The sequence below is a fragment of the Oncorhynchus nerka genome, linkage group LG9b (genome assembly GCF_034236695.1).
Source record: "Oncorhynchus nerka isolate Pitt River linkage group LG9b, Oner_Uvic_2.0, whole genome shotgun sequence".
In the NCBI taxonomy this organism is placed as follows: domain Eukaryota; kingdom Metazoa; phylum Chordata; class Actinopteri; order Salmoniformes; family Salmonidae; genus Oncorhynchus; species Oncorhynchus nerka.
In genome coordinates this window covers 23834046-23855727 of record NC_088424.1, presented here as the reverse complement: position 1 = coordinate 23855727, position 21682 = coordinate 23834046, and the positions used below count along the sequence as shown (strand labels likewise).

General features: G+C 41.0%; 2 protein-coding genes across 4 annotated transcripts in view; both read left to right on the top strand.

Annotated features, from left to right (window-relative positions):
• The window catches only part of LOC115114477 (solute carrier family 12 member 7-like), a 47299-nt gene extending 36457 nt beyond the window's left edge, over window positions 1-10842 (top strand). For 2 of the 3 annotated variants that reach the window (XM_029642734.2, XM_029642735.2), the window contains exons 16-26: window positions 478-582; window positions 954-1122; window positions 2060-2255; window positions 3726-3895; window positions 4045-4176; window positions 4298-4405; window positions 4732-4866; window positions 5710-5885; window positions 6252-6266; window positions 7113-7246; window positions 7520-10842. In XM_029642734.2, the coding sequence (XP_029498594.2) occupies window positions 478-582; window positions 954-1122; window positions 2060-2255; window positions 3726-3895; window positions 4045-4176; window positions 4298-4405; window positions 4732-4866; window positions 5710-5885; window positions 6252-6266; window positions 7113-7246; window positions 7520-7611 (1432 nt within the window). In that variant the 3' untranslated portion in view covers window positions 7612-10842. The remainder of the gene's footprint in view (window positions 1-477; window positions 583-953; window positions 1123-2059; window positions 2256-3725; window positions 3896-4044; window positions 4177-4297; window positions 4406-4731; window positions 4867-5709; window positions 5886-6251; window positions 6267-7112; window positions 7247-7519) is intronic. The other variant, XM_029642736.2, reaches the window with a different exon arrangement.
• Window positions 10843-16682: 5840 nt separating this feature from the next.
• The window catches only part of LOC115114476 (collagen alpha-1(XV) chain), a 53636-nt gene continuing 48636 nt past the window's right edge, over window positions 16683-21682 (top strand). Inside the window, exons 1-2 of the mRNA XM_029642732.2 lie at window positions 16683-16833; window positions 16925-16998. Of these exons, the coding sequence (XP_029498592.1) occupies window positions 16823-16833; window positions 16925-16998 (85 nt within the window). The 5' untranslated portion in view covers window positions 16683-16822. The remainder of the gene's footprint in view (window positions 16834-16924; window positions 16999-21682) is intronic.

The window sequence follows — 21682 nt, the reverse complement described above, 5'->3', positions numbered from 1 at the left end:
ATCTCCTTCATTTTGTTGACGTTGAGTGAGAGGTTATTTTCCTGACACCACACTCTGAGGGCCCTCACCCCCTCCCTGTAGGCTGTCTCGTTGTTGTTCGTAGTCAAGCCTACCACTGTAGTGTCGTCAGAAAACTTGATGATTGAGTTGGAGGCGTGCATGACCACGCAGTCATGGGTGAACAGGGAGTATGGGAGAGGGCTGAGAATGCACCATTGTGGAGCCCCAGTGTTGAGGATCAGCGACGTGGAGATGTTGTTTCCTCAGGGAGATGTCCCCACAGAATTAAATATAACACAGTATTATATCTCTAGAGTCCATGCCTTTCTTTAACCCATTTTCTGGACAGTGTTTTGTAATTATACAGTTTGGTGTATTGGCATTGATATCTAAATGTGTGAGATTTCTGTAATCCTAACAGGTTTTACGTGGTGCTCCTGCCTTTTTTAACCCTCTCTCTGATCTCTTTCCTCTCAGGGCAGAGAAGGAGTGGGGAGACGGGATCAGAGGTCTCTCCCTGAACGCTGCCCGCTACGCTCTGATCCGCCTGGAGGAAGTGCAGCCACACACTAAGAACTGGAGGTGAGTGGCTGAGAGCAGTGTAGAGCGTAGGGTGAGGAGGGTGAGAGGGTGACTCCTGAGGGCCAGAGTCATACTCAGTTATGTAATTTTCCACTTTTCCACTTAGACACATTGTACATTAACTTTTTAAATATGAAGAACATTTATTTGACGTTTGAGACCCATAATGTGCGCACATGAATGATATGTCCTTCCTTGGTCTAATGTTTCTGTACTTTAGGTTTGAAATGTAGAGCTGTCACTCTAAAAAACGATGGATGATGACTGACATTTGGTTGTCTTGCTGTCCTGCCTGATGACCTAGTTTAGTGGCTTGCCTTGATGTCTATTTATCTGAACATACACTGACTGTACTGTATCTCTCCCCCCAGGCCTCAGTTACTGGTGCTACTGAAGCTGGATTCAGACTTGGGGGTGAAACACCCTCGTCTGCTGTCCTTTACCACCCAGCTGAAGGCAGGGAAAGGTCTGACCATCGTCAGCTCTGTGTTGGAGGGCACCTACATGACCCTGGGGGCTGAGGCCAAGAGCGCAGAGCAGGTGAGAGACTAATATCACATGACCAGGGTGGCAGAGCATCAGTGTTCAGACAAGGTAAGATGTGCAGAACAGCCGCAGTTGGACAGAATCACCCTTGGCTACTGATTCTCAGACCCGTCCAATATGATAAATAGAACTGCATTACTAGTGTTTTGTGCTCGCTGGAAGCAGGTGTAATTAAGCCACCCACTCAAATAGTAAAGAGTAAGTAATATTATCCCTGACTCTGACATTCTTACTCCTGTGCGGTCACCACATTGGGGGCTATGGAGTTCTCAATTCATTATCCCATAAAAGAGAATTCTGCCACCTGCTGGGAGGTCAGAAGGGTGTGCTAAAATATCATAGAGGCAAACCGTTAGAGATGAATAATATACTCAGTAAGTTACAATATTAATTTACAATCAAACTGGTGAAGAGAAATACATTATTATATCTGTTTACCTCACTCTCTGTCCTCTTCCTCATCCCAGATTACAGTCTGATGAAAGCTGCCTTTCCGTTTTTGCTCTGTCATGCTACCCTCCAGCCATGGTCAATGATACATTCTGACTGGTCTAATTCAAGCACAAAGAGGTCAATAAAACGCTATGCGAGGACAAACGCCAATGGCTCTGTAGAAGTTCCTGTAGTCAGCTATATAGATGTTTCCATTTATTAGCCACACATGTTAAAACATGATTTTGGTCACTCACTCTTGACTTCATGTCCAAGTTTAGAAAGAATTCATAAAGCTTACAACTCCAAAAAAGCCTCCTTCATACTTTCTGCATAATTTCTGTAGTATACTTGCATCAAAATGTTTCATCTACTATGAGTGCCTTGCAAGTGTAAAAATAGCATTTATGGAAACTATTTATATTCACTCTGTCATCCATTAATCCATTTTCCTCTTTCATTCTCTTTCCTCCTGGCTGTTCCTCTTCACTTGGTGCAGAACGTCAAGTCGGCCATGCACGCAGAACGTACCAAAGGTTTCTGCCACGTGGTGGTGTCCTCTAACCTGAGGGATGGTTTCTCCCACCTGATCCAGTCGGCAGGGCTGGGGGGCATGAAACACAACGCCGTCCTCATGGCCTGGCCAGGGGCCTGGAAACAGGCTGAGGACTCCTACCCCTGGAAGAACTTCATTGGTCAGCTGTCATTTCATACTCTACTATACTTTACTATAATAGTCTACAGTACCTTTAAGTAGCATCATCAAGTATGTCTGACTAAAGTAGTTTCTCCAGAAGACATTCACATACATTTGTGGACACCCCTTCAAATTAGTGGATTCGGCTATTTCAGCCACAACCGTTGCTGACAGGTGTATAAAATCGAGCACACGGCAATGCAATTTTCATAGACAAACATTGGCATTAGAATGGCCCGTACTGAAGAGCTCAGTGACTTTCAACGCTGCATCATCAAGTCAGTTCTTCAAATTTCTGCCCTGCTAAAGCTTCCCCGGTCAACTGTAAGTGCTGTTTTTGTGATGTGGAAACATCTAGGAGCAACAACGGCTCTGCCGCGAAGTGGTAGGCCACACAAGCTCACAGAACAGGACCGCCGATTGCTGAAGCGCATAGCAATCATCTGTCCTCGGTTGCAACACTCACTACCGAGTTCCAAACTGTCCTTTGGAAGCAACATCATCACAAGAACTGTTCGCCGGGAGCTTCATGAAATGGGTTTTCATGGCCGAGCAGCCGCACACAAGCCTAAGATCACCATGCGCAATGCCAAGTGTCGGCTGGAGTGGTGTAAAGCTCATCGCCGTTATACTCTGGAGCAGTGGAAACGCATTCTCTGGAGTGATGAATCATGCTTCACCATCTGGCAGTCCGACGGATGAATCTGGGTTTGGAGGATGCCAGGAGAACGCTACCTGCCCGAATGCATAGTGCCAACTGTAAAGTTTGGTTGAGGAGGAATATTGGTCTGGGGCTGTTTTTCATGGTTCAGGCCACTTTTTTCCACTGAATTGATATCTTAACGCTACAGCATACATTGACATTCTAGATGATTCTGTGCTTCCAACTTTGTGGCAACAGTTTGGGGAAGGCCCCTTCCTGTTTCAGCATGACAATGCCCCTGTGCACAAAGCGAGGTCTATACAGAAATGGTTTGTCGAGATTGGTGTGGAAGAACTTAACTGGCCTACACAGAGTCCTGACCTCAACCCCATCAAACACCTTTGGGATGAATTGGAACGCCGACTGCGAGCCAGGCCTAATCGTCCAACATCAGTGCCAGACCTCACTAATGCTCTTGTGGCTGAATGGAAGCAAGTCCCCGCAGCAATGTTCCAAAATCTAGTGGAAAGCCTTTCCAGAAGAGTGGAGGTTGTTATAGAAGCAAAGTGGCGACCAACTCCATGTTAATGCCTATGATTTTGGAATGAGATGTTCGATGAGCAGGTGTCCACAAAACTCCACATACTTTTGGCCATATATTGTACCTTGAGTGAGATTTGGTTTTGGGTTCCGAGAATGTCAAGCAAGTGAATGTCTTATGGTCGAGTCAAGTGTTTTTCCTGACCAAATGACCTGACCAGAGTCTGTCAAAACTGTGGGACCTAATTATATGGGTTTCTTGTTATGTGGGTCCTTATCCCACAGAGACGGTGAGAGAGACAACGTCAGCCCATCAGGCCCTGCTGGTTGCTAAGAACATTGACAAGTTCCCCAGCTCTGAGGACCGTCTGGGGGAGGGCACCATAGATGTGTGGTGGATCGTCCATGATGGAGGCCTTCTCATGCTGCTGCCTTTCTTACTGCGCCAACACAAGGTACTGTGACAGGGGCACCATATACCCATGGGTACTGTTGCTTTGTAAAAAATATATATATATAAAAAATAAACTGCTTTCTAATGGAGGCCAGATGTTCACAAAGTGAATTGCAGGGGCCCATTAAACAATTTCCTTCTCCGTGCCAGGTGTGGAGGAAGTGTAAGATGCGTATCTTCACCGTGGCTCAGATGGATGACAACAGTATTCAGATGAAGAAGGACCTGCAGATGTTCCTTTACCACCTCCGTCTCAATGCTGTAGTGGAGGTGGTGGAGATGGTAAGTAGCTGCACTCACTCAATCATATGTGCTATATAGGATCAATAAGAAACCATTTGTCAGGGTCTTGCCCAAAATATTGTGCCAAATTCTTCATATTGCTTTGTATTCCTGTCCTCAGCACGATAGTGACATTGCAGCCTTCACCTATGAGAAGACCCTGGTGATGGAGCAGCGCTCTCAGATGCTGAAACAGATGCAGCTGTCCAGGAACGAGAGGGAGAGAGAGGTAACGTGGTGCTCTACTCTGTCTGGCTCTGTCACTATAAGCAGGTGGTTCAATAGTGAATAAAGCATAGTTTATATTGACAGGCAAACACATGATCACTGCTTTGAATGTTAACTGTAGGCCTATGCAAAGTGTTTAAAACAAAGATGGCGATTGCACTTCACGCACGGGACAGATTATATCTGTGTTCCTTCCTGTTACAGTAGTTATTTACTTCCTTGTCATGTGGGGCTCATAATATTGGCCAACTGTTGTGACATTTTTGCCTGTCCTGATTTCCTGCTGCTGTGTTGGATGTTCTGGGCTCGCATTGGGTTGGGCTTCAGATTCAGAGCATCACAGACGAGTCGCGTATCTCCATCAAGAGGAAGAAGTCATCAGTGGTGGAGACACTAAAGGCCCCAAACACACTACAGGTCCCAAGCCTGTCCATATCCAGGGACATGCGTGAGGATGAGGAGGTAGCCAAGCAGCCATGTGATGTCCCATAAACATCCCATAAGCATCTCCCTCCCCTCTCCTTCGTCACCCTCTAGCCCGTCCTCATACCTGTATCTGACATGGACAGAGCCACAGCTATTAAATACCCCAAAAATGGCAGTGATTTGTGAATTATTGAGGAACTCTTAAGGAATGACAAAGATGTTCCAGTAGCAGCGTACTCCAATGCTGTATGTGTTTCTGGACGCAGTGCTGGGAAGCATTGCTCTGAGTGAATATGTCTGTGGCAAAATAATTAAATGGAACTGAATTATAGGATGTCTATTGCTGTGGCCCTCTCCACGTCATTGTCACCACACTCCTCGATTAACTTACCTGAGAGTTGTCGGCTTTGTAGCAGCTATTAGACTTAGATCTTTTAGGAACTAAGAACTTAGAGCGTTTTAGAAAACTGCCAACCCCAACCCTTCAACTAGAAATGTAGTCCCAGTTCTCATCTTTCCATTATTTACAATTTTCAACTTCACTACAATTTATTTGCATTATGTTTTTATTATTGTTTGCTGTAGTACATTTCATTTTGTTCCTATGTAATGCATTGTTTTTATGTCACTTTGTTATTTTCATGTTGAGACATTGAAATGTATTTCATTACTTTTCCGTGGAGGAGACAAATTAAATAATGAGAATATCATCCCTGATATTTTGTTAGGAGTAACATTATCATTCTTGTCGGTAATGCAAAACAAGGATAATCTCCATTCTACAGTTGGGCCGGCCTGCTGATCCTGTCTGATGGGAGGCACCACTTTGTTTAGCGTGCTGCCTGGGTCTGTAGTAAAACCAGTGTTGTTATTCCCCAGGCTCAGCTGATCACTAAACTGGGCACTAAGTCGCATGGCAACCTCAACGACAACGCTACCGCCACGCCCGACCACCACGTCCACATGACCTGGACCAAAGACAAGCTGATCAGCGAGAGGAACCGTAACCGCAGCGAACCCAACGTGGGCGTGAAGGACCTGTTTAATATGAAACCGTAGGTATCTCCCCCTAGAGGCTCCAGGCTCACACTGCAGCATGCTGTTGGACCAGAAGTATCCCTTTCACACTACTCAGTCTAGCCAAGCCTTGCTGTTCTGTACTAGGTCTTGTATTGGTACTGGGAATTCCATAGATGCACCTGTCTACTGCACAGATACTGAATCATAGCGACAATAGCTACTGTTATTTGAATTAGAGAGTGTGTCATGTACCATTACTTGAACTAGTCTTTGTTCTTAGGACGTTATATAGTGAATAACCTGGCATCAGTCTGTAATCCATCATTGACGCCCAGTTGTCCCTATTTGTATATGAAAGAATGTGATTAACCGATATATATGTTTTGTTTCCTTCCTTCTAGCGAGTGGGAGAGTCTGTAAGTCAAGTTTCCCTTTGTCTCAACTTCCCTTTCCATGTCATCTTACAGTTTTTATTGGAGAAGCGAGGGTTGTGTGAAGTCTTTCTTCACTTCTCTCCTCCTCCTCCTCACAGTCGATCTGCATGGAAAGGATAATGTTCTCTCTGCATGCATGACCTTGCCTAACTTGCAGAGACTGTTTGCTATAACCATAAGCATATTATATATAAAATATATGCCTTTATGTATCGGTTAGTAAGGCGTGATATTATTACTAAAGACAAAGTTCTTCTGTCATGAAATGATCTCTACCTACAATATTCCTTAATTAGATTATTTCAAGCCTACTGATACAATGCTACTGTAACCATGACATGAACCTGATCTCTATGCTTCTGTAGTATCAACATGACATAACTCCTGACAAGGTCAGTCATGAACAATGTCAGAACAATATAATACAGTATATGGTATGTCTATACCGTAGCATGTCTATTGAGGCCTTCAATATACAATGACTTAGGGTAGCTAATTGGTTTACTGTCAATTCTTGGTAAGCGTGTGACTAAATTTGAGTCGTGAGCCATGACGCCGTCAAGTCACTTATAATGAATGCATATGACAGGTGTGATATCATGTTTATAATAGCATTCTGTAGTAGGATATAAGGCATAGTCTAAGGTTGTGTCTCAAATGGCAACCAATTCCCTATATAGTACACTACTTTTGACAGGGCCCATTGGGCTCATATGGCTCTGGCCAACAGTAATGCATTATAAAATGAATAGGGTGCCATTTGGGACACAGCCCAAGTAGAAAACATGTAAGAATTGTTCCTCCTGAGTTCAACCTGTACTCTCATAGGAACCAGTCTAACGTGCGGAGGATGCACACCGCGGTCAAGTTGAATGAGGTTGTGGTCAACAAGTCCCAAAGTGCTCAGCTGGTGCTGCTGAACATGCCTGGGCCGCCCAAAACCAAGGGAGGAGATGAGAATTGTATCCTTTTTTAAACCACTAGTATACTCTGAACTGGACAACTGAGTGTCCACTTAGTCAGTATCATCTTACAGTAATATCGACTGACAAGGATAGAAGCTATATGCTGTTTTGAACACCATAAAGTAGTTTGGGCATCTCCAGCTGTTATTGCCCTCATTATTTTTCCTTTTGACATTTCAAATGACTGTACCATAGATTCCATTAGTACTCTTCCACATCAATGTTTATATCCAGACTGCAGTTGTTTCTCCTTTACCCCATGGCCTATAGACATGGAGTTCCTGGAGGTTCTTATGGATGGGCTGGACCGGGTGCTGCTGGTGCGTGGCGGAGGCAGGGAGGTGATCACCATCTATTCTTAGCGCCAGCAGACACAGGGCGGGCATGGTGCAGCCTCAGAGCCTCCGGTGTGGCCGGCCAGCCAAGTGGCTGGGCCTCAGCCTCTGCCACAGTGCCAGGAGAGGAGCTGGGCGCCCCCTACAGTATGGGAGGACAGTATGGGGCTACCTCCACTCTTAGAGCAGGCTGAGCACACACCGCTGCTGACTGGTGGAGGACATCAGAGGGCACTCTGGATCATCCTCCCTTTTTATTTCTTGTCATATTCCTTTCAGGTTTCCCATGTCAGTCGTTATGAATAGGAGTTGTTTAAGTAGAACAAAGTGCATGAGTAATGATATTAGGTTAGATAGAGACATCCTCTGATGACATATCTCAGGGCACTAATGCAGTATGGTCTAGTCCAGTGATTCCCAAATTGTGGTGCGAGCGAGGAGTCAGCGGGGGAGGGGGGCGCAGTAAACTATACTGCATTAGTGCCCTGAGCTATGAGCAGAGGATGTCTCTGTTGACATAGCCCCCCACTCTGTCCGGCTTTCAACTTACTCTTGAAAGTTGTAATGGTAGAATGCCCAAGTTGGAATTTCATTGGGTAGTAATGCATTGGGTATTTTTCCTCTTGTCATTGCATACCTTAGAGAGCTATTTATAACTTGTCATAAATGTCCAGATCAACTAGCTCATGGCAGCTAATGGTTTTTAGCTTTTGCCCATAGAAATAGACTTGGCACCCGTGCAGGATGTTCCCCAATGCCGGAATGAAAAGGTTTGGGAACCCCTGGTCTAGCCTTTAGCTGATATGGGATGTAGCTTGTAAGTTCAGATGGTAGACAGGTGTTTAAATAACAGGTTGGGCAGCCTACTGCAGTTGTGCCCTTGAGCGAGCCATTTTCCATGAATCGCCTCAGTATCCAGTTGTGTATATGAGCCATTTGTGCAAAACATAACGAATTATGAATTGATTAAATGTACAATTTTCTATTATAGGAATACAGTATTTTCATGTCAATTTGATGAAATACACAATGGCATAGGGAGGCCACAATACAAATATGTAGTTTTGTTACACTAAATTAGATTGGTTATGTTTTATTTTACAGTACTATTTAAGGTAATTATTAAGTAACTGTTATGTAATTACATTTTTTCCCATAGAATGTCTGTGTAAATACCTGATAAAACAGCTTTAAAATAAAGCCATAGCCAGGAGATATGGATATGCTATACACAATAGTTTTGTATTTGAAACAGTTCTCACCAAAGCAAAGCTCTTGAGATTTTTGTGGTCCATTGTGGTGACCAAACTTAATATACTGTACATTAAGATAATCACCAGGCTTCATTTGATCTAATCAAATGACGGGCCTTTATGGTTTGGATTCTGTGTCAGAGATGAGGCAGAACAGAAGTCAAACTGTACATTCTGATCCTCGAATGTCTATGGATGCGTCCCAAATGGCACCCTATTCCCTATTTAGTGCACTACTTTTGACCAGAGCCCTACAGATGAGGGATCTTAATTTGAGCCAGTTTGCTACAGCATGAAAATAGTCCTGCAGCAACAGGACATGTGAATTATTATGTCGCTTATAATTAATGGACATTTTTGTAGGGGTTGATACATTTTTCAGAAGGGAAAATCAAGTCTGAAATTTCAAAGTGTAAATTACAAACTTTAGAAGCCTTTTTAAACCTTAAATACACTTTTACATTTCCTGCATTTTAGGAAAGTTCTCCTGCAACAGAGTCATCAAATTAAGATCCTACATCTGTACCAGCTCTGGTCAAAAGTAAGGCACTATATATGAAATAGAGTGCAATTTGGGAGGCAGCCTATCATTTAGGTGTTATATGGGGAATGAACTGTACAGTACATTGGGTTATACTGAATAGTGTATAACCAAGTGGCATAGTATACATGTCATGTCACATTTTGCTGCACAGCATGACATGTGTGTTGTCTAGTGCAACATTAGACTTACTGCACTGTATGCATTATTGATTCCTTTTTCATTTCACTAAATCAGGTGACTGACTACTTCTGCTGTTTACATATCACAGTGTATTAGGAAACATAGTACCTTATTTAATTTGTGTTGCTGTGTACTGTGCTCACCAACTGTGTAGCAGCAAAACGTCAGATTCCAACAGTACATGTACACTTAAATAGGAAAGCAGCCATTGTGTGTCGATATTGAGATCATTCATGTTTCTTGTATTGATTTATTTAATGTACAATGACTGTCTGCACTCTGTCAACAGATGTTGGATGTGAATTCATGTGCTTCCTGTGGGATACTGTAAACGTTTATTTATGTCCCCATTGAGTATTGCAGGTAAACATAGGACTATGGGGTCGACATTATTGTACTCTCCACCAATGCTTATGCTGTCTACAGTACCTACCTAAATGTTTGTTTGAATCCAATCTCGTGAGGTTAATACTGTGTTTTGAGGGAGCCTGTATGTGTCTGCGGTCTGCGCCATATGAAATTATGCAAGACACACTGTATGTTATTTGTCACTAAGATTTAGCTGATGTTGTTTTTAACAATAAGTGTCAGCTGAATATGCAAGAACTATACGACTGTGACCTGCTCTATGACATGGTGTCTAAATCCATCATTTAAGACAGATGGTAGGTGAATGCAAAGATTGTGTTGCACTATTTTGTATTAAACTATAGATTTATTAGACGGTATTATATATTGCTGTCCTATTATATTCTGTAATCCACCTTATAGAAACACAGTGGGAGATCAAGTAGAAACATGTCAGCTGATTCTCCTCATATGATATGTACTGATACGAACCCTATAGGTTCAGATGTGCCAAAGATATTTTGAATGAATGAATGACTGAGTTAATGTATTTCAATTTAAAGTTAACAGCATATCATAATAGTATAGAGTATGTAATATCTGATATCTCTAAGTAAACTCTTAAGACTTTAGTAAGTGTTTATTGAAAACTAAAAATGAGAAATGTAAGTATGGTTTTCCCTCTACATCAACAATCGGTAGGCAGCATAATATTTACTGTTTCCTTTCATCTTCTGTAACTCTTTAGATTTTTTGTCTTCCTTTTTTGTAAATTGTATTGAGAAAATAGACTGTTTGAGGGGACTTGACTGTTGGAGTTTGAGAAAATGTATGAATTTGCTGAAACTTGACTGTTGGCATTTGAGAAAATTGTCCTTACCATTTCATAACGTGTGATTCCACTGTTTAGGAATAAACAAGCTACAGCCTACATATTTAAGAGACTGTGTGAATAATGTGAATATAATCTGAATAACAACTGGGACCATATAGAAGTTGTACCAAGTTCTTGTTTTTATGTTTCCGGGTTTGTCTAGCAGAGGACATTGCATACAATAGAAAAATGGCTCAAAACATTTTACTGGAGAGGTCTTGTTAGCAATCAGAATCATGTGAAAACTGTCCACTGTCAATAACTTGCAAAGGTTGAGCACTCGTGACAGTGAGAACTAAACTGGGCCAGTCAGTTATCAGTAGCAATTGAAAGGCTTTCATTAAATTGGGACTGGAAAACTGTACTGCACTCAAAGTTTGAACTTTTATCCAACATCCACTATCATAGCCTACCATAAAAACAGCATGATATACATTTGAAAACACTTTCCAACATGTAACTGTTGAAGCATATCCTATGACATTTCCCATGATATTGTCTTATTTGCTGCTTGGGCGCTTTCCACTGGCAAGGCTTATTATCATGTGGCTGGGAATCAACGCCTAACAACCTCTGAAACTGTCCCAACAGCCCAGCACAAACAGCTACTGTGTTAAACCAACTTATGTAAGTCCTTCCAGACTAAAGGGTCACAGACACAATGCTAACTAATGTTCTAGAAATAAGTATAATGCCTCTAACAACATGCATTTGTATCCCAAAGCACATGAGAATTTTATTCAAGTGAGCCATGTTTATTGATGTTAATGTTGTTTGTGATTAGTGTTTTCCCATTTAGGACAGTACAGCCACCCATTACTTATCGGAGAAGCCCTCACTAAAACTTTCCTTCCTCACAGACAGTTTTCAAATACAGGTGTGCCGTGATGCGTGAGCAAACCAGACAAATGAGGAAATGAGGATCTGCCAGGAACTTCCAGAAAAACTAAGATCTCCATGATGTTTTGTTTCCCTTTGTGGGTTAACTATTATCACAGGATGTTATTCAATTCTTTTCCACTTACTTGGCCCACTTATAAATGGCATGATGGGGGTGTTGTACCATGCTGTACCATATTAGCCATATTTCCCTGGGACAACCAGAGCCTTGCACTGCATGTCTTGTTCTCTTTTTAGAGTCTGACTGGGGAAGGGGAAACCTCTGTTTTTGTTCACAGGCTGCTTTTAGCATCCTTAGAGAAATAATACTATGAGAACAGAACTGAACAGACTGATTTAGTATTGGGGGTACAGAAGGGTGACATGGGTTGTGAGATCATACAGTTACATTGGAGAGCTTTATGTCACACTCAAAACAGTTACCCAGATATCAAACTTCTCAGCTTTTGTATGCACTTTGCCAAGATGTAGTTTCACTGTTGTTATCTTGAAACATTTAATGTAGGAAGCCCCCATCCCAAATCCATGCCCCACCTCTCCTCTCCTGGATGTTTGATGGTCTGTGACTAAAGAGAGCAGACTGTGGCCCTTTCAGCTCAGTGTCACCCTGGGTACCCCACAGATATCAACCTGTTCAAAGCCTGACAGAATTCTAAAATAATGGGTCCCATTTTGAACCATTGTACACACCCCAATCCCAGAGCCCAGTCTATAAGAGGTTGCTTCAGAGACATGGGGGTGGAGGAGGCAAACCTATATGGAAATGGTTTTTCTCACTCACATTATAGACATTTCCCTACAGGCATTCTGGTAAGGCATTATTGTATGCAGGTGGACACTTAAGACAGTGTGGAGTAGCTTAGTGGTTAAGAGTGTTTGGCCAGAAACTGTAAGGTTGCTAGTTCGAATCCCCAGGCCGACTATGACTAGGTGAAAAAGGCACTTGAGCAAGGCACTTAACCCTAATTGCTCCTGGATGTCACTCTGGATAAGAGTGTCTGCTAAATGACTGAAATGGAAAGACGTTTAGCTGTTTATCATACAGTACATCACACCTCATAAATTGAAATATGTTTATCACAAACTGTGGTACTACCAGAGATTGTATCAAATACTGGGGGCTAAAGTGTGTATTTGTGGGGGGCTGTGTACATTTTGTGGCTACATATTTGAAAGCTTCTTTGAAATCATCTTGTGCTCAATCAGAATAAAACTAATTAAATTGATTAAGATTGGTAATGGCAATTGCTGACCCATGGTTTGAAAGATCAGAATGACATACACTGTCCTGATTTAGCCCTCCTCTGTAAGCTGCTAGCTAACCCAGTCACATCCCACAAATGGCATTCCACACAAGTCACATTTCAATTTTTTTCGAGCACTGTGAATACTAAGGCTGTTCTTGGGGAAAATCCACTTTCAGTACGTAAGCCATTACCGCGGTTACCAAAGCAATCAGTCAACAACCTATAACAACAGTAGGGACACAGCAGGGGATCTGGCCTCCCATCATGTAAAATAAAGCAAGTCTCACTTCTCAGATCTAAACTCACCATGTAGGCCGACTCAGAAACAAAGCAGGCATTGGGAAAATATTCATCCACTCTCCACTTTTAAGCCTAAAATGACCAATTCAAACTCATTCTACAGAAACGAGTATGATAAAACTGTGAGTTGAATAGGCTTACAACATAAAAAGGAAAGGCTTTTTAAAAATCTACCTCTGAGAAGGATGATAGTGGTCTCATATACAGATATTGATGCTTTTGCTGGCCACGGTTTGTGCCTTCCTTAGCCACAGTTTAATTTAACCACAACATACAGGTTTGTCATCATGGGCAGATTGGCGATTAAGAGTACACTGTGAATGGAATCCTTGGAGATCAAATGAACAGTGAATGAACGGACAGTGTCCTGATTGCCCATTGAAACTCCCATTCCTTTCCACTGCCTCGAACAGTTAGGTTTGGAGCCATGTGAATTGTCCAAGAGGATGCAGACCTGCGGCCTGACATCGCACAATCTGACATCGCACAAGAATATCACCTGCCCTTCCCCAGAGCCTCTTTCACCACCAGCCACATGAGCCATGCGTGCCCTAGCCAAATCACTTTAAGTAATTTGCGGGACATTAACATTAAAGTTGATTTGACCCTCGTTCTAAATTTAGCCAATCTAACTAAACTTGTTGAGTGCCTCTTTGTAACATCTCTATTGGTGTCTACTGAATCTCAGATCAAGAATGTGAACATTTTGTTTTATGAATAAAGAGAGGTTGTTGTTTGCTAGGTTTCAGTGGAGAACAAAATGACTTAGGCTTTAATAACGTATCAGCTGCATCTTGCTGAGAGTGGAATTCAACTAAGCCCTAGGATGTAAAGTAATGTTCTCAGTGCTTAGTTATCATCAGAATGCTTGTCGAAGGTGCAAGTGATGTGAAGAATGTACACTCAGTGCAGACTGAGGAATGGGTGTTACTTTAGATTCCGTTGGGGTTACTAGATTCAAACTGGGATAGTTTGGAGCAAAAAGATAAAGAAGCATGCTGTGACTGCAATCTACTGGCGAATCTACTCTAATCTACTCTACTGGCGATAACATTAATTGCCAACAATTCATTCACAATCTGCCAACGGAGTAATGGGTTAACTCTACAGGTCAGGGTTTGTAACTTGTGAGAGACAGCCAATAGCTGACCAAGGGCAATAACACTGCTGGGTCATTAGCTAGCTGTGTCTTGTCTCAACTTAAGGTCCTGGCCGCTACACTTAACCCCAGGGGTCGGAGGTCGGCTGACACCAGACCTTGTTGATAACAAATTATTTCTGTTGAGTGGCTTCGTTAAGAAAAGGCTCAGTGACCTGGCTTGTTAAAGCATGGTCCAGAACAGCCAAATGATCATTATATTGCAGGGGGGATACAGAGGTTGAGGAGACAGGTGCTCCTGCTAGAAAATAATACCTCATGCAGATGTCACTGCTCACAAGCCTTAAAGCCTAATGAGAGGAACCCCCCCCCCCACCCCCCACCCCTCCAAAAAACAATGGAGAGGGGTGGTATTTGTGGTTCCAAAAATAAGTAGGCTAATCTCTGAGTAATATCTGTTAAAGAATCTAGGCCTTGAATTACTGTAAATACTAGAAATCAGATGAGTTATACATTTTTAAACATATTGTAAGAATTACATGGCACAGAATTATATGATGGAACAATGCTGTCTCTATAGTGAAACTTTGTCAGTGCGTGACTATGCCACTAGTTCCTTTATTACAGAATTAAATGGTTTTGGTTTGGGTATGTAATGATTTTGGTTTGGGAATGTAATGATTTTGGTTTGGGAATGTAATAATTTTGGTTTGGGAATGTAATGGTTTTGGTTTGGGAATGTAATGGTTTTGGTTTGGGTATGTAATGGTTTTGGTTTGGGTTTGGGTATGTAATCATGTTGGTTTGGGTATGTAATCATGTTGGTTTGGGTATGTAATCATTTTGGTTTGGGTATGTAATGGCTTTGATTTGGGTAAGTAATGGTTTTGGTTTGGGTATGTAATCATGTTGGTTTGGGTATGTAATGGTTTTGGTTTGGGTATGTAATCATGATAGTTTGGGTATGTAATCATTTTGGTTTGGGTATGTAATGGTTTTGTCATGATGTGTTTTGTGAGACAGAGGAAAGTGTGGCTGACTGATCAGAGGGCTTCAGCTAAAATAACAATTAGGCAAATTGTCTGAGTAAATTATTTTCAAGTCGGTGCAAGTAAATTAACAACATAAATCTTCATCAGGATTGCTTTCATTAGAGCTTTCATTAGAGCTTTATTAGAGCTTTCATTAGAGCTTTCTTTCCCTCTCCCAGTTTTCTTGGAAACATCATGTCATAAACGTTGATGTAATAAATCAGTTGATGAACAATTATTAAATCATGTTAGATTGACCAATGACCATCCAAGATTGATGTTAACTTCTCCATGATCCTTGAAAGAAACCACATCCAATTTCAAACTCTGTTCTGGAGGAATATGGTGCAGTTGCATATCAACTGATATCAGCTCATAATAGCATATTGTGTCAGGTATTTGTGGGGATGCCTGGCATGGTCAACATGTCAACAGGGTACACCTTGCTAGCGCTACCCTTGTCTCCAGCAGGTCCAGTTCATGAAGTCTGCCACAGATTAGCATCTAGACAGGGTGCTGAGAGTAATGTGATACAGGGTCTATGGAAAGGCCTTAACAGACCCCAGTGGTTGATGACAGCTAAACATCAAACAGACTTGCAAGGTATTCACCTATGACCTTATTACTAAACTTCACTGTCACACTACCTGTTGTTAGGTATCAGCCATGAAAGGATGTTTACCATTCGTTTTGCGATATTTTACAAATATTTATTTCCTTTATTTAATTAGGCGAGTCAGTTAAGAACATATTCTTATTTTTAATGACGACCTAGGAACAGTGGGTTAACTGCCTTGTTCAGGGGCAGAAGGACCTTGTCAGCTCAGGGATTTGATCTTGCAACCTTTCGGTTACAAGTCCAAGGCAGTTAACCCACTGATTTTTTTTTTCAATTTTCCCCAATTTGTCTCATTGAGTCAGAACAAAATTAAGGCCAACTCAAAAATGACAATTTATTGCAACACTCTAAATGAAACACTTGTGGAATTGGTTATAAAAACTTTTTTTTACAGTATGTAGAGGAGCTATCCCCAGCCAGCTTGATAAAATGATTGCAATATAGCTGACATGTCATCATATTCAGTAGCATCATAAACAGTGCTACTGGAAAAGTCTATGGCAGTTCAGCTAGTCGCCATAAAAATGGCGAGGATAAGAAGTTTAACGCAGCGGTTCGGTGAGGGATTTTAAGGAGTCAGATTTCCATGTCCATGGGCCAGTGACTCACTGAAGAACTGAGAATGTCTTTGTTCGATTGGTGGGTTTACTCCAGGCTGAGAGAGAGAGAGAGAGAGAGAGAGAGAGAGAGAGAGAGAGAGAGAGAGAGAGAGAGCTTGAGAGTGCACTCAGCCGCAGGAGATGCAAAGGTCTGTAGGAGACAGAGCGCGCGAGAGAGCAGATTCCAACTCTAAGCACGTTAAGGACCATTTTGAATTATTGGATTTTGCAAATCGAACCCAAAATGATTATTCGGTAAGAGTGTTTATTTGAATGTTTTGTGCTTAATTTTAAAGACCAAAAAAGTTTCGGGCTAACTCACCTAACATAATTTGCTTATCTCCAGCATGTCCAGGTGGTCTCTGGTTATTCATCTCGTCCTGATGTATCACTTTTCTACTGCGGTTGAGGTCATTGAAGGTAAGACGTTTTGAAATGTAAGTATTCATAATTAATATAGGTCTATTTGCTGTATTTTTTTTCGGGGAGATAGGCTACTTGGAAGTGCTGTATGTGATTCTCAAAGCCTAGGCTATTAACCTGCTACGTGTTCCGTGGTAAATAATGTCTTGACTCTGACTACTCTTGGAATGAACATGGGCTAATTGAAAGACAAAAGTATATTCTTTTCAAATAGCCTTCTGTATGTGAAATTGGTTACAAACAGTATGTCAAATTGATAAAGGCTACATGATCACTTTGCGAGGAAGTTGATTTAAAGCTTGAATCCTTAGTTGCTAAATCGATTTTTGGACCTATAAATGAATGTTATACTCTATACCCGTTGATTGTTGAAGAAGATAACGTATAAATGCCTCGTGAGTTTAGTTCAACTGTTCTACCCCATCAGAACCAATCATATAAACTTGTTTTACTCCAATGTTTGTAAACGATGTAAATGTAAACACACACTGTATAGCCTCAAAACATGATTCAAACTCTAATTTGGATGGCCAGTCCTTGCATCCATAGCTCTGTCTATGAAGTTGAGAGTGGTTACATTTCTCCAGGCCATCCCTCAGTTTTTTACTAAAACAGGCTGGGCAACTGCTTTGTTATTGTTTCAATTAAAGCCACAGTGCGGTCATAATTACGTTATTCCTGTGTTTTATATCATATTGTACAACAGGTGATGAAACTAACTGCAAAAGTGTGAAAAAAAATGTAATCAGTGTTATTTCCTTATACATGCTTTCCGAAAGTATTCACACCCCTTGATTTTTCCACATGTTGTTGTGTTACAGCCTGTATTGAATGTGGATACAATTTAGATTTTTCTCTCTCACTGGCCTACACACAATGCCCCATAATGTCAAAGTGGACTATGTTCATCCAAATGAATTAAAAATGAAAAGCTGAAATGTCTTGAGTCAATAAGTACTCAGCCCCTTTGTTGTGGCAAGCTTAAATAAGTTCAGGATGAAATATGTGCTTAACAAGTCTATGTGAGTCTGCACCCCCCCCAACAAGTCCATAAGTTGCATGGACTGTGTGCAATAATAGAGTTTAACATGATTTTTTGATGACTACCTCATCTCTATACTCCACACATCCAATTATCTATAAGGTCCCTCAGTCAAGCAGTGAATTTCAAACACAGATTCAACCACAAAGACCAGGGTTGGTTTTCCAATGCCTCGCCATTAAGGGCTCTTATTGGTAGATGAGTAAAACAAATCTGACATTGAATATCCCTTTGAGCATGGTGAAGTTATTATTACACTTTAGATGGTGTATCAAAACACCCAGACACTACAAAGCTACAGACGTCGTTCCTAATTCAGTTTCCGTAGGGAAGGAAACCATTCAGGGACTTCACCATGAAGCCAGTTATAGAGTTAAATGGCTCTAATAGGAGACCTAAGGATGGATCAAAACATTGTAGTTACTCCATTACACTAACATAATTGACAGAGTGAAAATAAGGAAGCCTGTTCAGAGTACAAATATTCCAAAACATGCATCCTGTTTGCAACAAGGCACTAAAGTAATACTGCAAAAAACGTGGCACAGCAATTTACTTTTTGTCCTGAATACAAAGTGTTATGTTTGGGGAAAACCCATTATAACACATTACTGAGTACCACTCTCCATATTTTCAAGCATAGTGGCTGCTTCATGTTATGGGTATGCTTGTTATTGCTAAGGACTGGGGAGCTTTTCAAGATATAAAATAAATGGAATGGAGCTTAGCACAGGCAAAATCCTAGAGAAAAACCTGCTTCAGTCTGCTTTCCACCAGACAATGGGAGATGAATTCACCTTTCAGCAGGACAATAACCTAAAACACAAGGCCAAATATACACTATAGTTTCTTACCAAGAAGACAGTGCATGTTCCTGAGTGGCAGAGTTATAGTTTTGACAGAAATCTACTTGAAAATCTATGGCAAGACCTGAAAATGGTTGTCTAACAATGATCAACAACCAATTTGAAAGAATTTTGAAAAGAATAATGGGCAAATGTTGCACAATCCAGGTGTGGAAAGCTCTTTAGAGACTTACCCAGAAAGACTCACAGCTGTAATCACTGATAAAGGTGCTTCTAAAAAGTATTGACTCATTGGTGTGAATACTTATGTAACTCTGTGTTGTTGTCTGTTCACACTGCTATGCTTTATCTTGACCAGGTCGCAGTTGTAAATGAGAACTTGTTCTCAACTAGCCTACCTGGTTAAATAAAGGTGAAAAAAAATGTAAATTAGATATTTCTGTATTTAATTTTCAATAAATGTGCAAACATTTCTACAAGCATGTTTTCACTTTGTCATTATGGGTAATTGAGTGCAGACTGGTGAGAAAATAAATCAGTTTAATAATTTTCAATTCAGGCTGTAACACAACAAAATGTGGAATAAGTCAAGGGGTATGAATACTTTCTGAAGGCACTGTACTTGCTGGTTAAAAAATACAATCTACACAGGACCTTCTAGTCAGCAGGTTTACATGGGCGGGAGTTTTAGCTTTGAATGGTGACATCACCATGCTGTAAATTGGTTAATAGACCAATAACAAAGAGAGTACCAAATCTCGATACCAATAACAGTGATTTTTTCGTTTTTCCCTCCCCACTCAGACCACTCCCAGACATTTGCTAAAAACCTACTTTAGCCCATTTTAATGGAATTATATTACAGTACTGTACTTAATTGTTACCCAGAAATGAAATGATTTGATGTTGATGTTGATATAAAAACGTCTGCATTGGGCCTTTAAGGACTCTGGCATTAAGGTGTGAGAGCCTATTTAGTTTTATTTTAGTGTACATAACATTGGACCACCCAGGCTTCAGATGCTTTTCAAATGACCCGTCAGCTGAACATTTTACCTCCACACTGAAAGTTGAATGCAACTATTTTATTGTATGAATAGCTGAAGGCAACTATTTGATAAACAGATTCAGAGCTAGTCTGAGTTATATGATCATATGATGTATGTGGACCTGCATTTTTTGCATATGTATTCAAAATAATATGTAAGTCACATACAGTACAATACGTATAAATGAACACTTTTTAGAGTGTATAGATATCCCCCCCTTCCAATTTAGCATGTCTAATTTATTGAATTTGTTTCAATAGGTCCTCATATACTGTGATATAGGATGTGGTTCTATTGCTTGATTGATGGGACATGGTCTCCTCCCCATCCTCATGTGTGCACAGTGGACCTGGAAGCAGTGGTCTGGTTAAACACAGCACCTGGGTGTGAACTGGTGTGGTCACTTCATATGTAAATTAGGTCTTCCCTCTTGTCCACATGCTTGTAATGCTGACCAAGCCCGTGTGGAAAAGTGACTTTGAAGTGGGAGAGGAGGAAGACACTCCCATCCCATTCTCTCCATGGGTTTTAGACAGGGACGTGAGAGGGAGGGATGATAATGGGGTGTTTCTCCAACCCTGTGTGACAGGGTTTAAATACGGTTTCTGTGTTTACAGAGCTGCACATTCACTGGGTTTAAGTCCAACCAAGAAAGCCAAAAACATCCCCTCTGGCTACAGACTAATGTTGATTGAGTTGGTGAGCAGATATTATGCATTTATGCTTCAGCTTGCCATCTCAGACAAGTGCACTATTGTGGAACCTTATTGAAGTAAGGTTCACTAGGACATTGTTATTACCATAGAGATATAACTGTGCTATTATCTAAGTTTGTTACTTTATCATCTACCTGACTCTGCACAGGACCATCTGTTGAACACAGACTTCAGTTCATCTCTGAAGGGCTATTCAGAAATACATATTTCCTTTTCAATCTGCTGTCTTATGGAGTGGCTTTGGAGAATATCATGTTAACTATCCCTTGAGTCAAATTAGAATAAAAAATACCAAAAGCCTGTATAATAACATCATTCTGATTCGCAATGTGCAGTTTTGAGATGTCTGCGTTAAAACATGGGAATGTGTGTATGTGTAGGAATGTCGTAATTCTAAAAAGAATCATCACTCGATTGCCAAAACATCTGGTAATTAAGATGTGAAAGGCAACAGGGATTGTGTCGTCTTCCCACAAAATACACTGCTAACTGAGGTATAAAAAAAAAATATGGCTGAGGACTTCATCATTTTACAGTCAAGTCTATTTCACAGATTTTTAAATGTTTTATTGGGGCCGAATATTACTGCCTTTCACATTTGATATTAGTTTAGTGCAGGTCCTCACGAAGGAACTCATGTTTGGTCAATAAAGTACAGTGAAGTGACCCCCAATGGGACTTTTCTTTCCAAGCCCAGTTAATATGTTGAACAATTCACAGTATTAACCTTATTCAAAGATTTATGGGCTAAGAAATTCCCTCCACTTCTTGGAAAGGGTCCCAGTATGCTCCATTTACAGTATATTGCCATGAAGAACAGAATTGTGTTTAAAGACCAACTGTAAAAGTTGTCACTGAGCTATAATGTAACGGTTAGCTTTAGTTTTGAGGAGAAAAGCCACTCAATGGGAAGTTATTTTCCTTTTTGGGACGTTGACGTGAATACAATATTTTCCATGTGCTCAAAATGTGTTCTTTTGTAGACGTGAGGTTTCCTCCTTGGTTACATCTGTTGAAAAGGTTAGTAAGTACAATCCTCATCTAAAGATGATCCACATTTGAATGTGA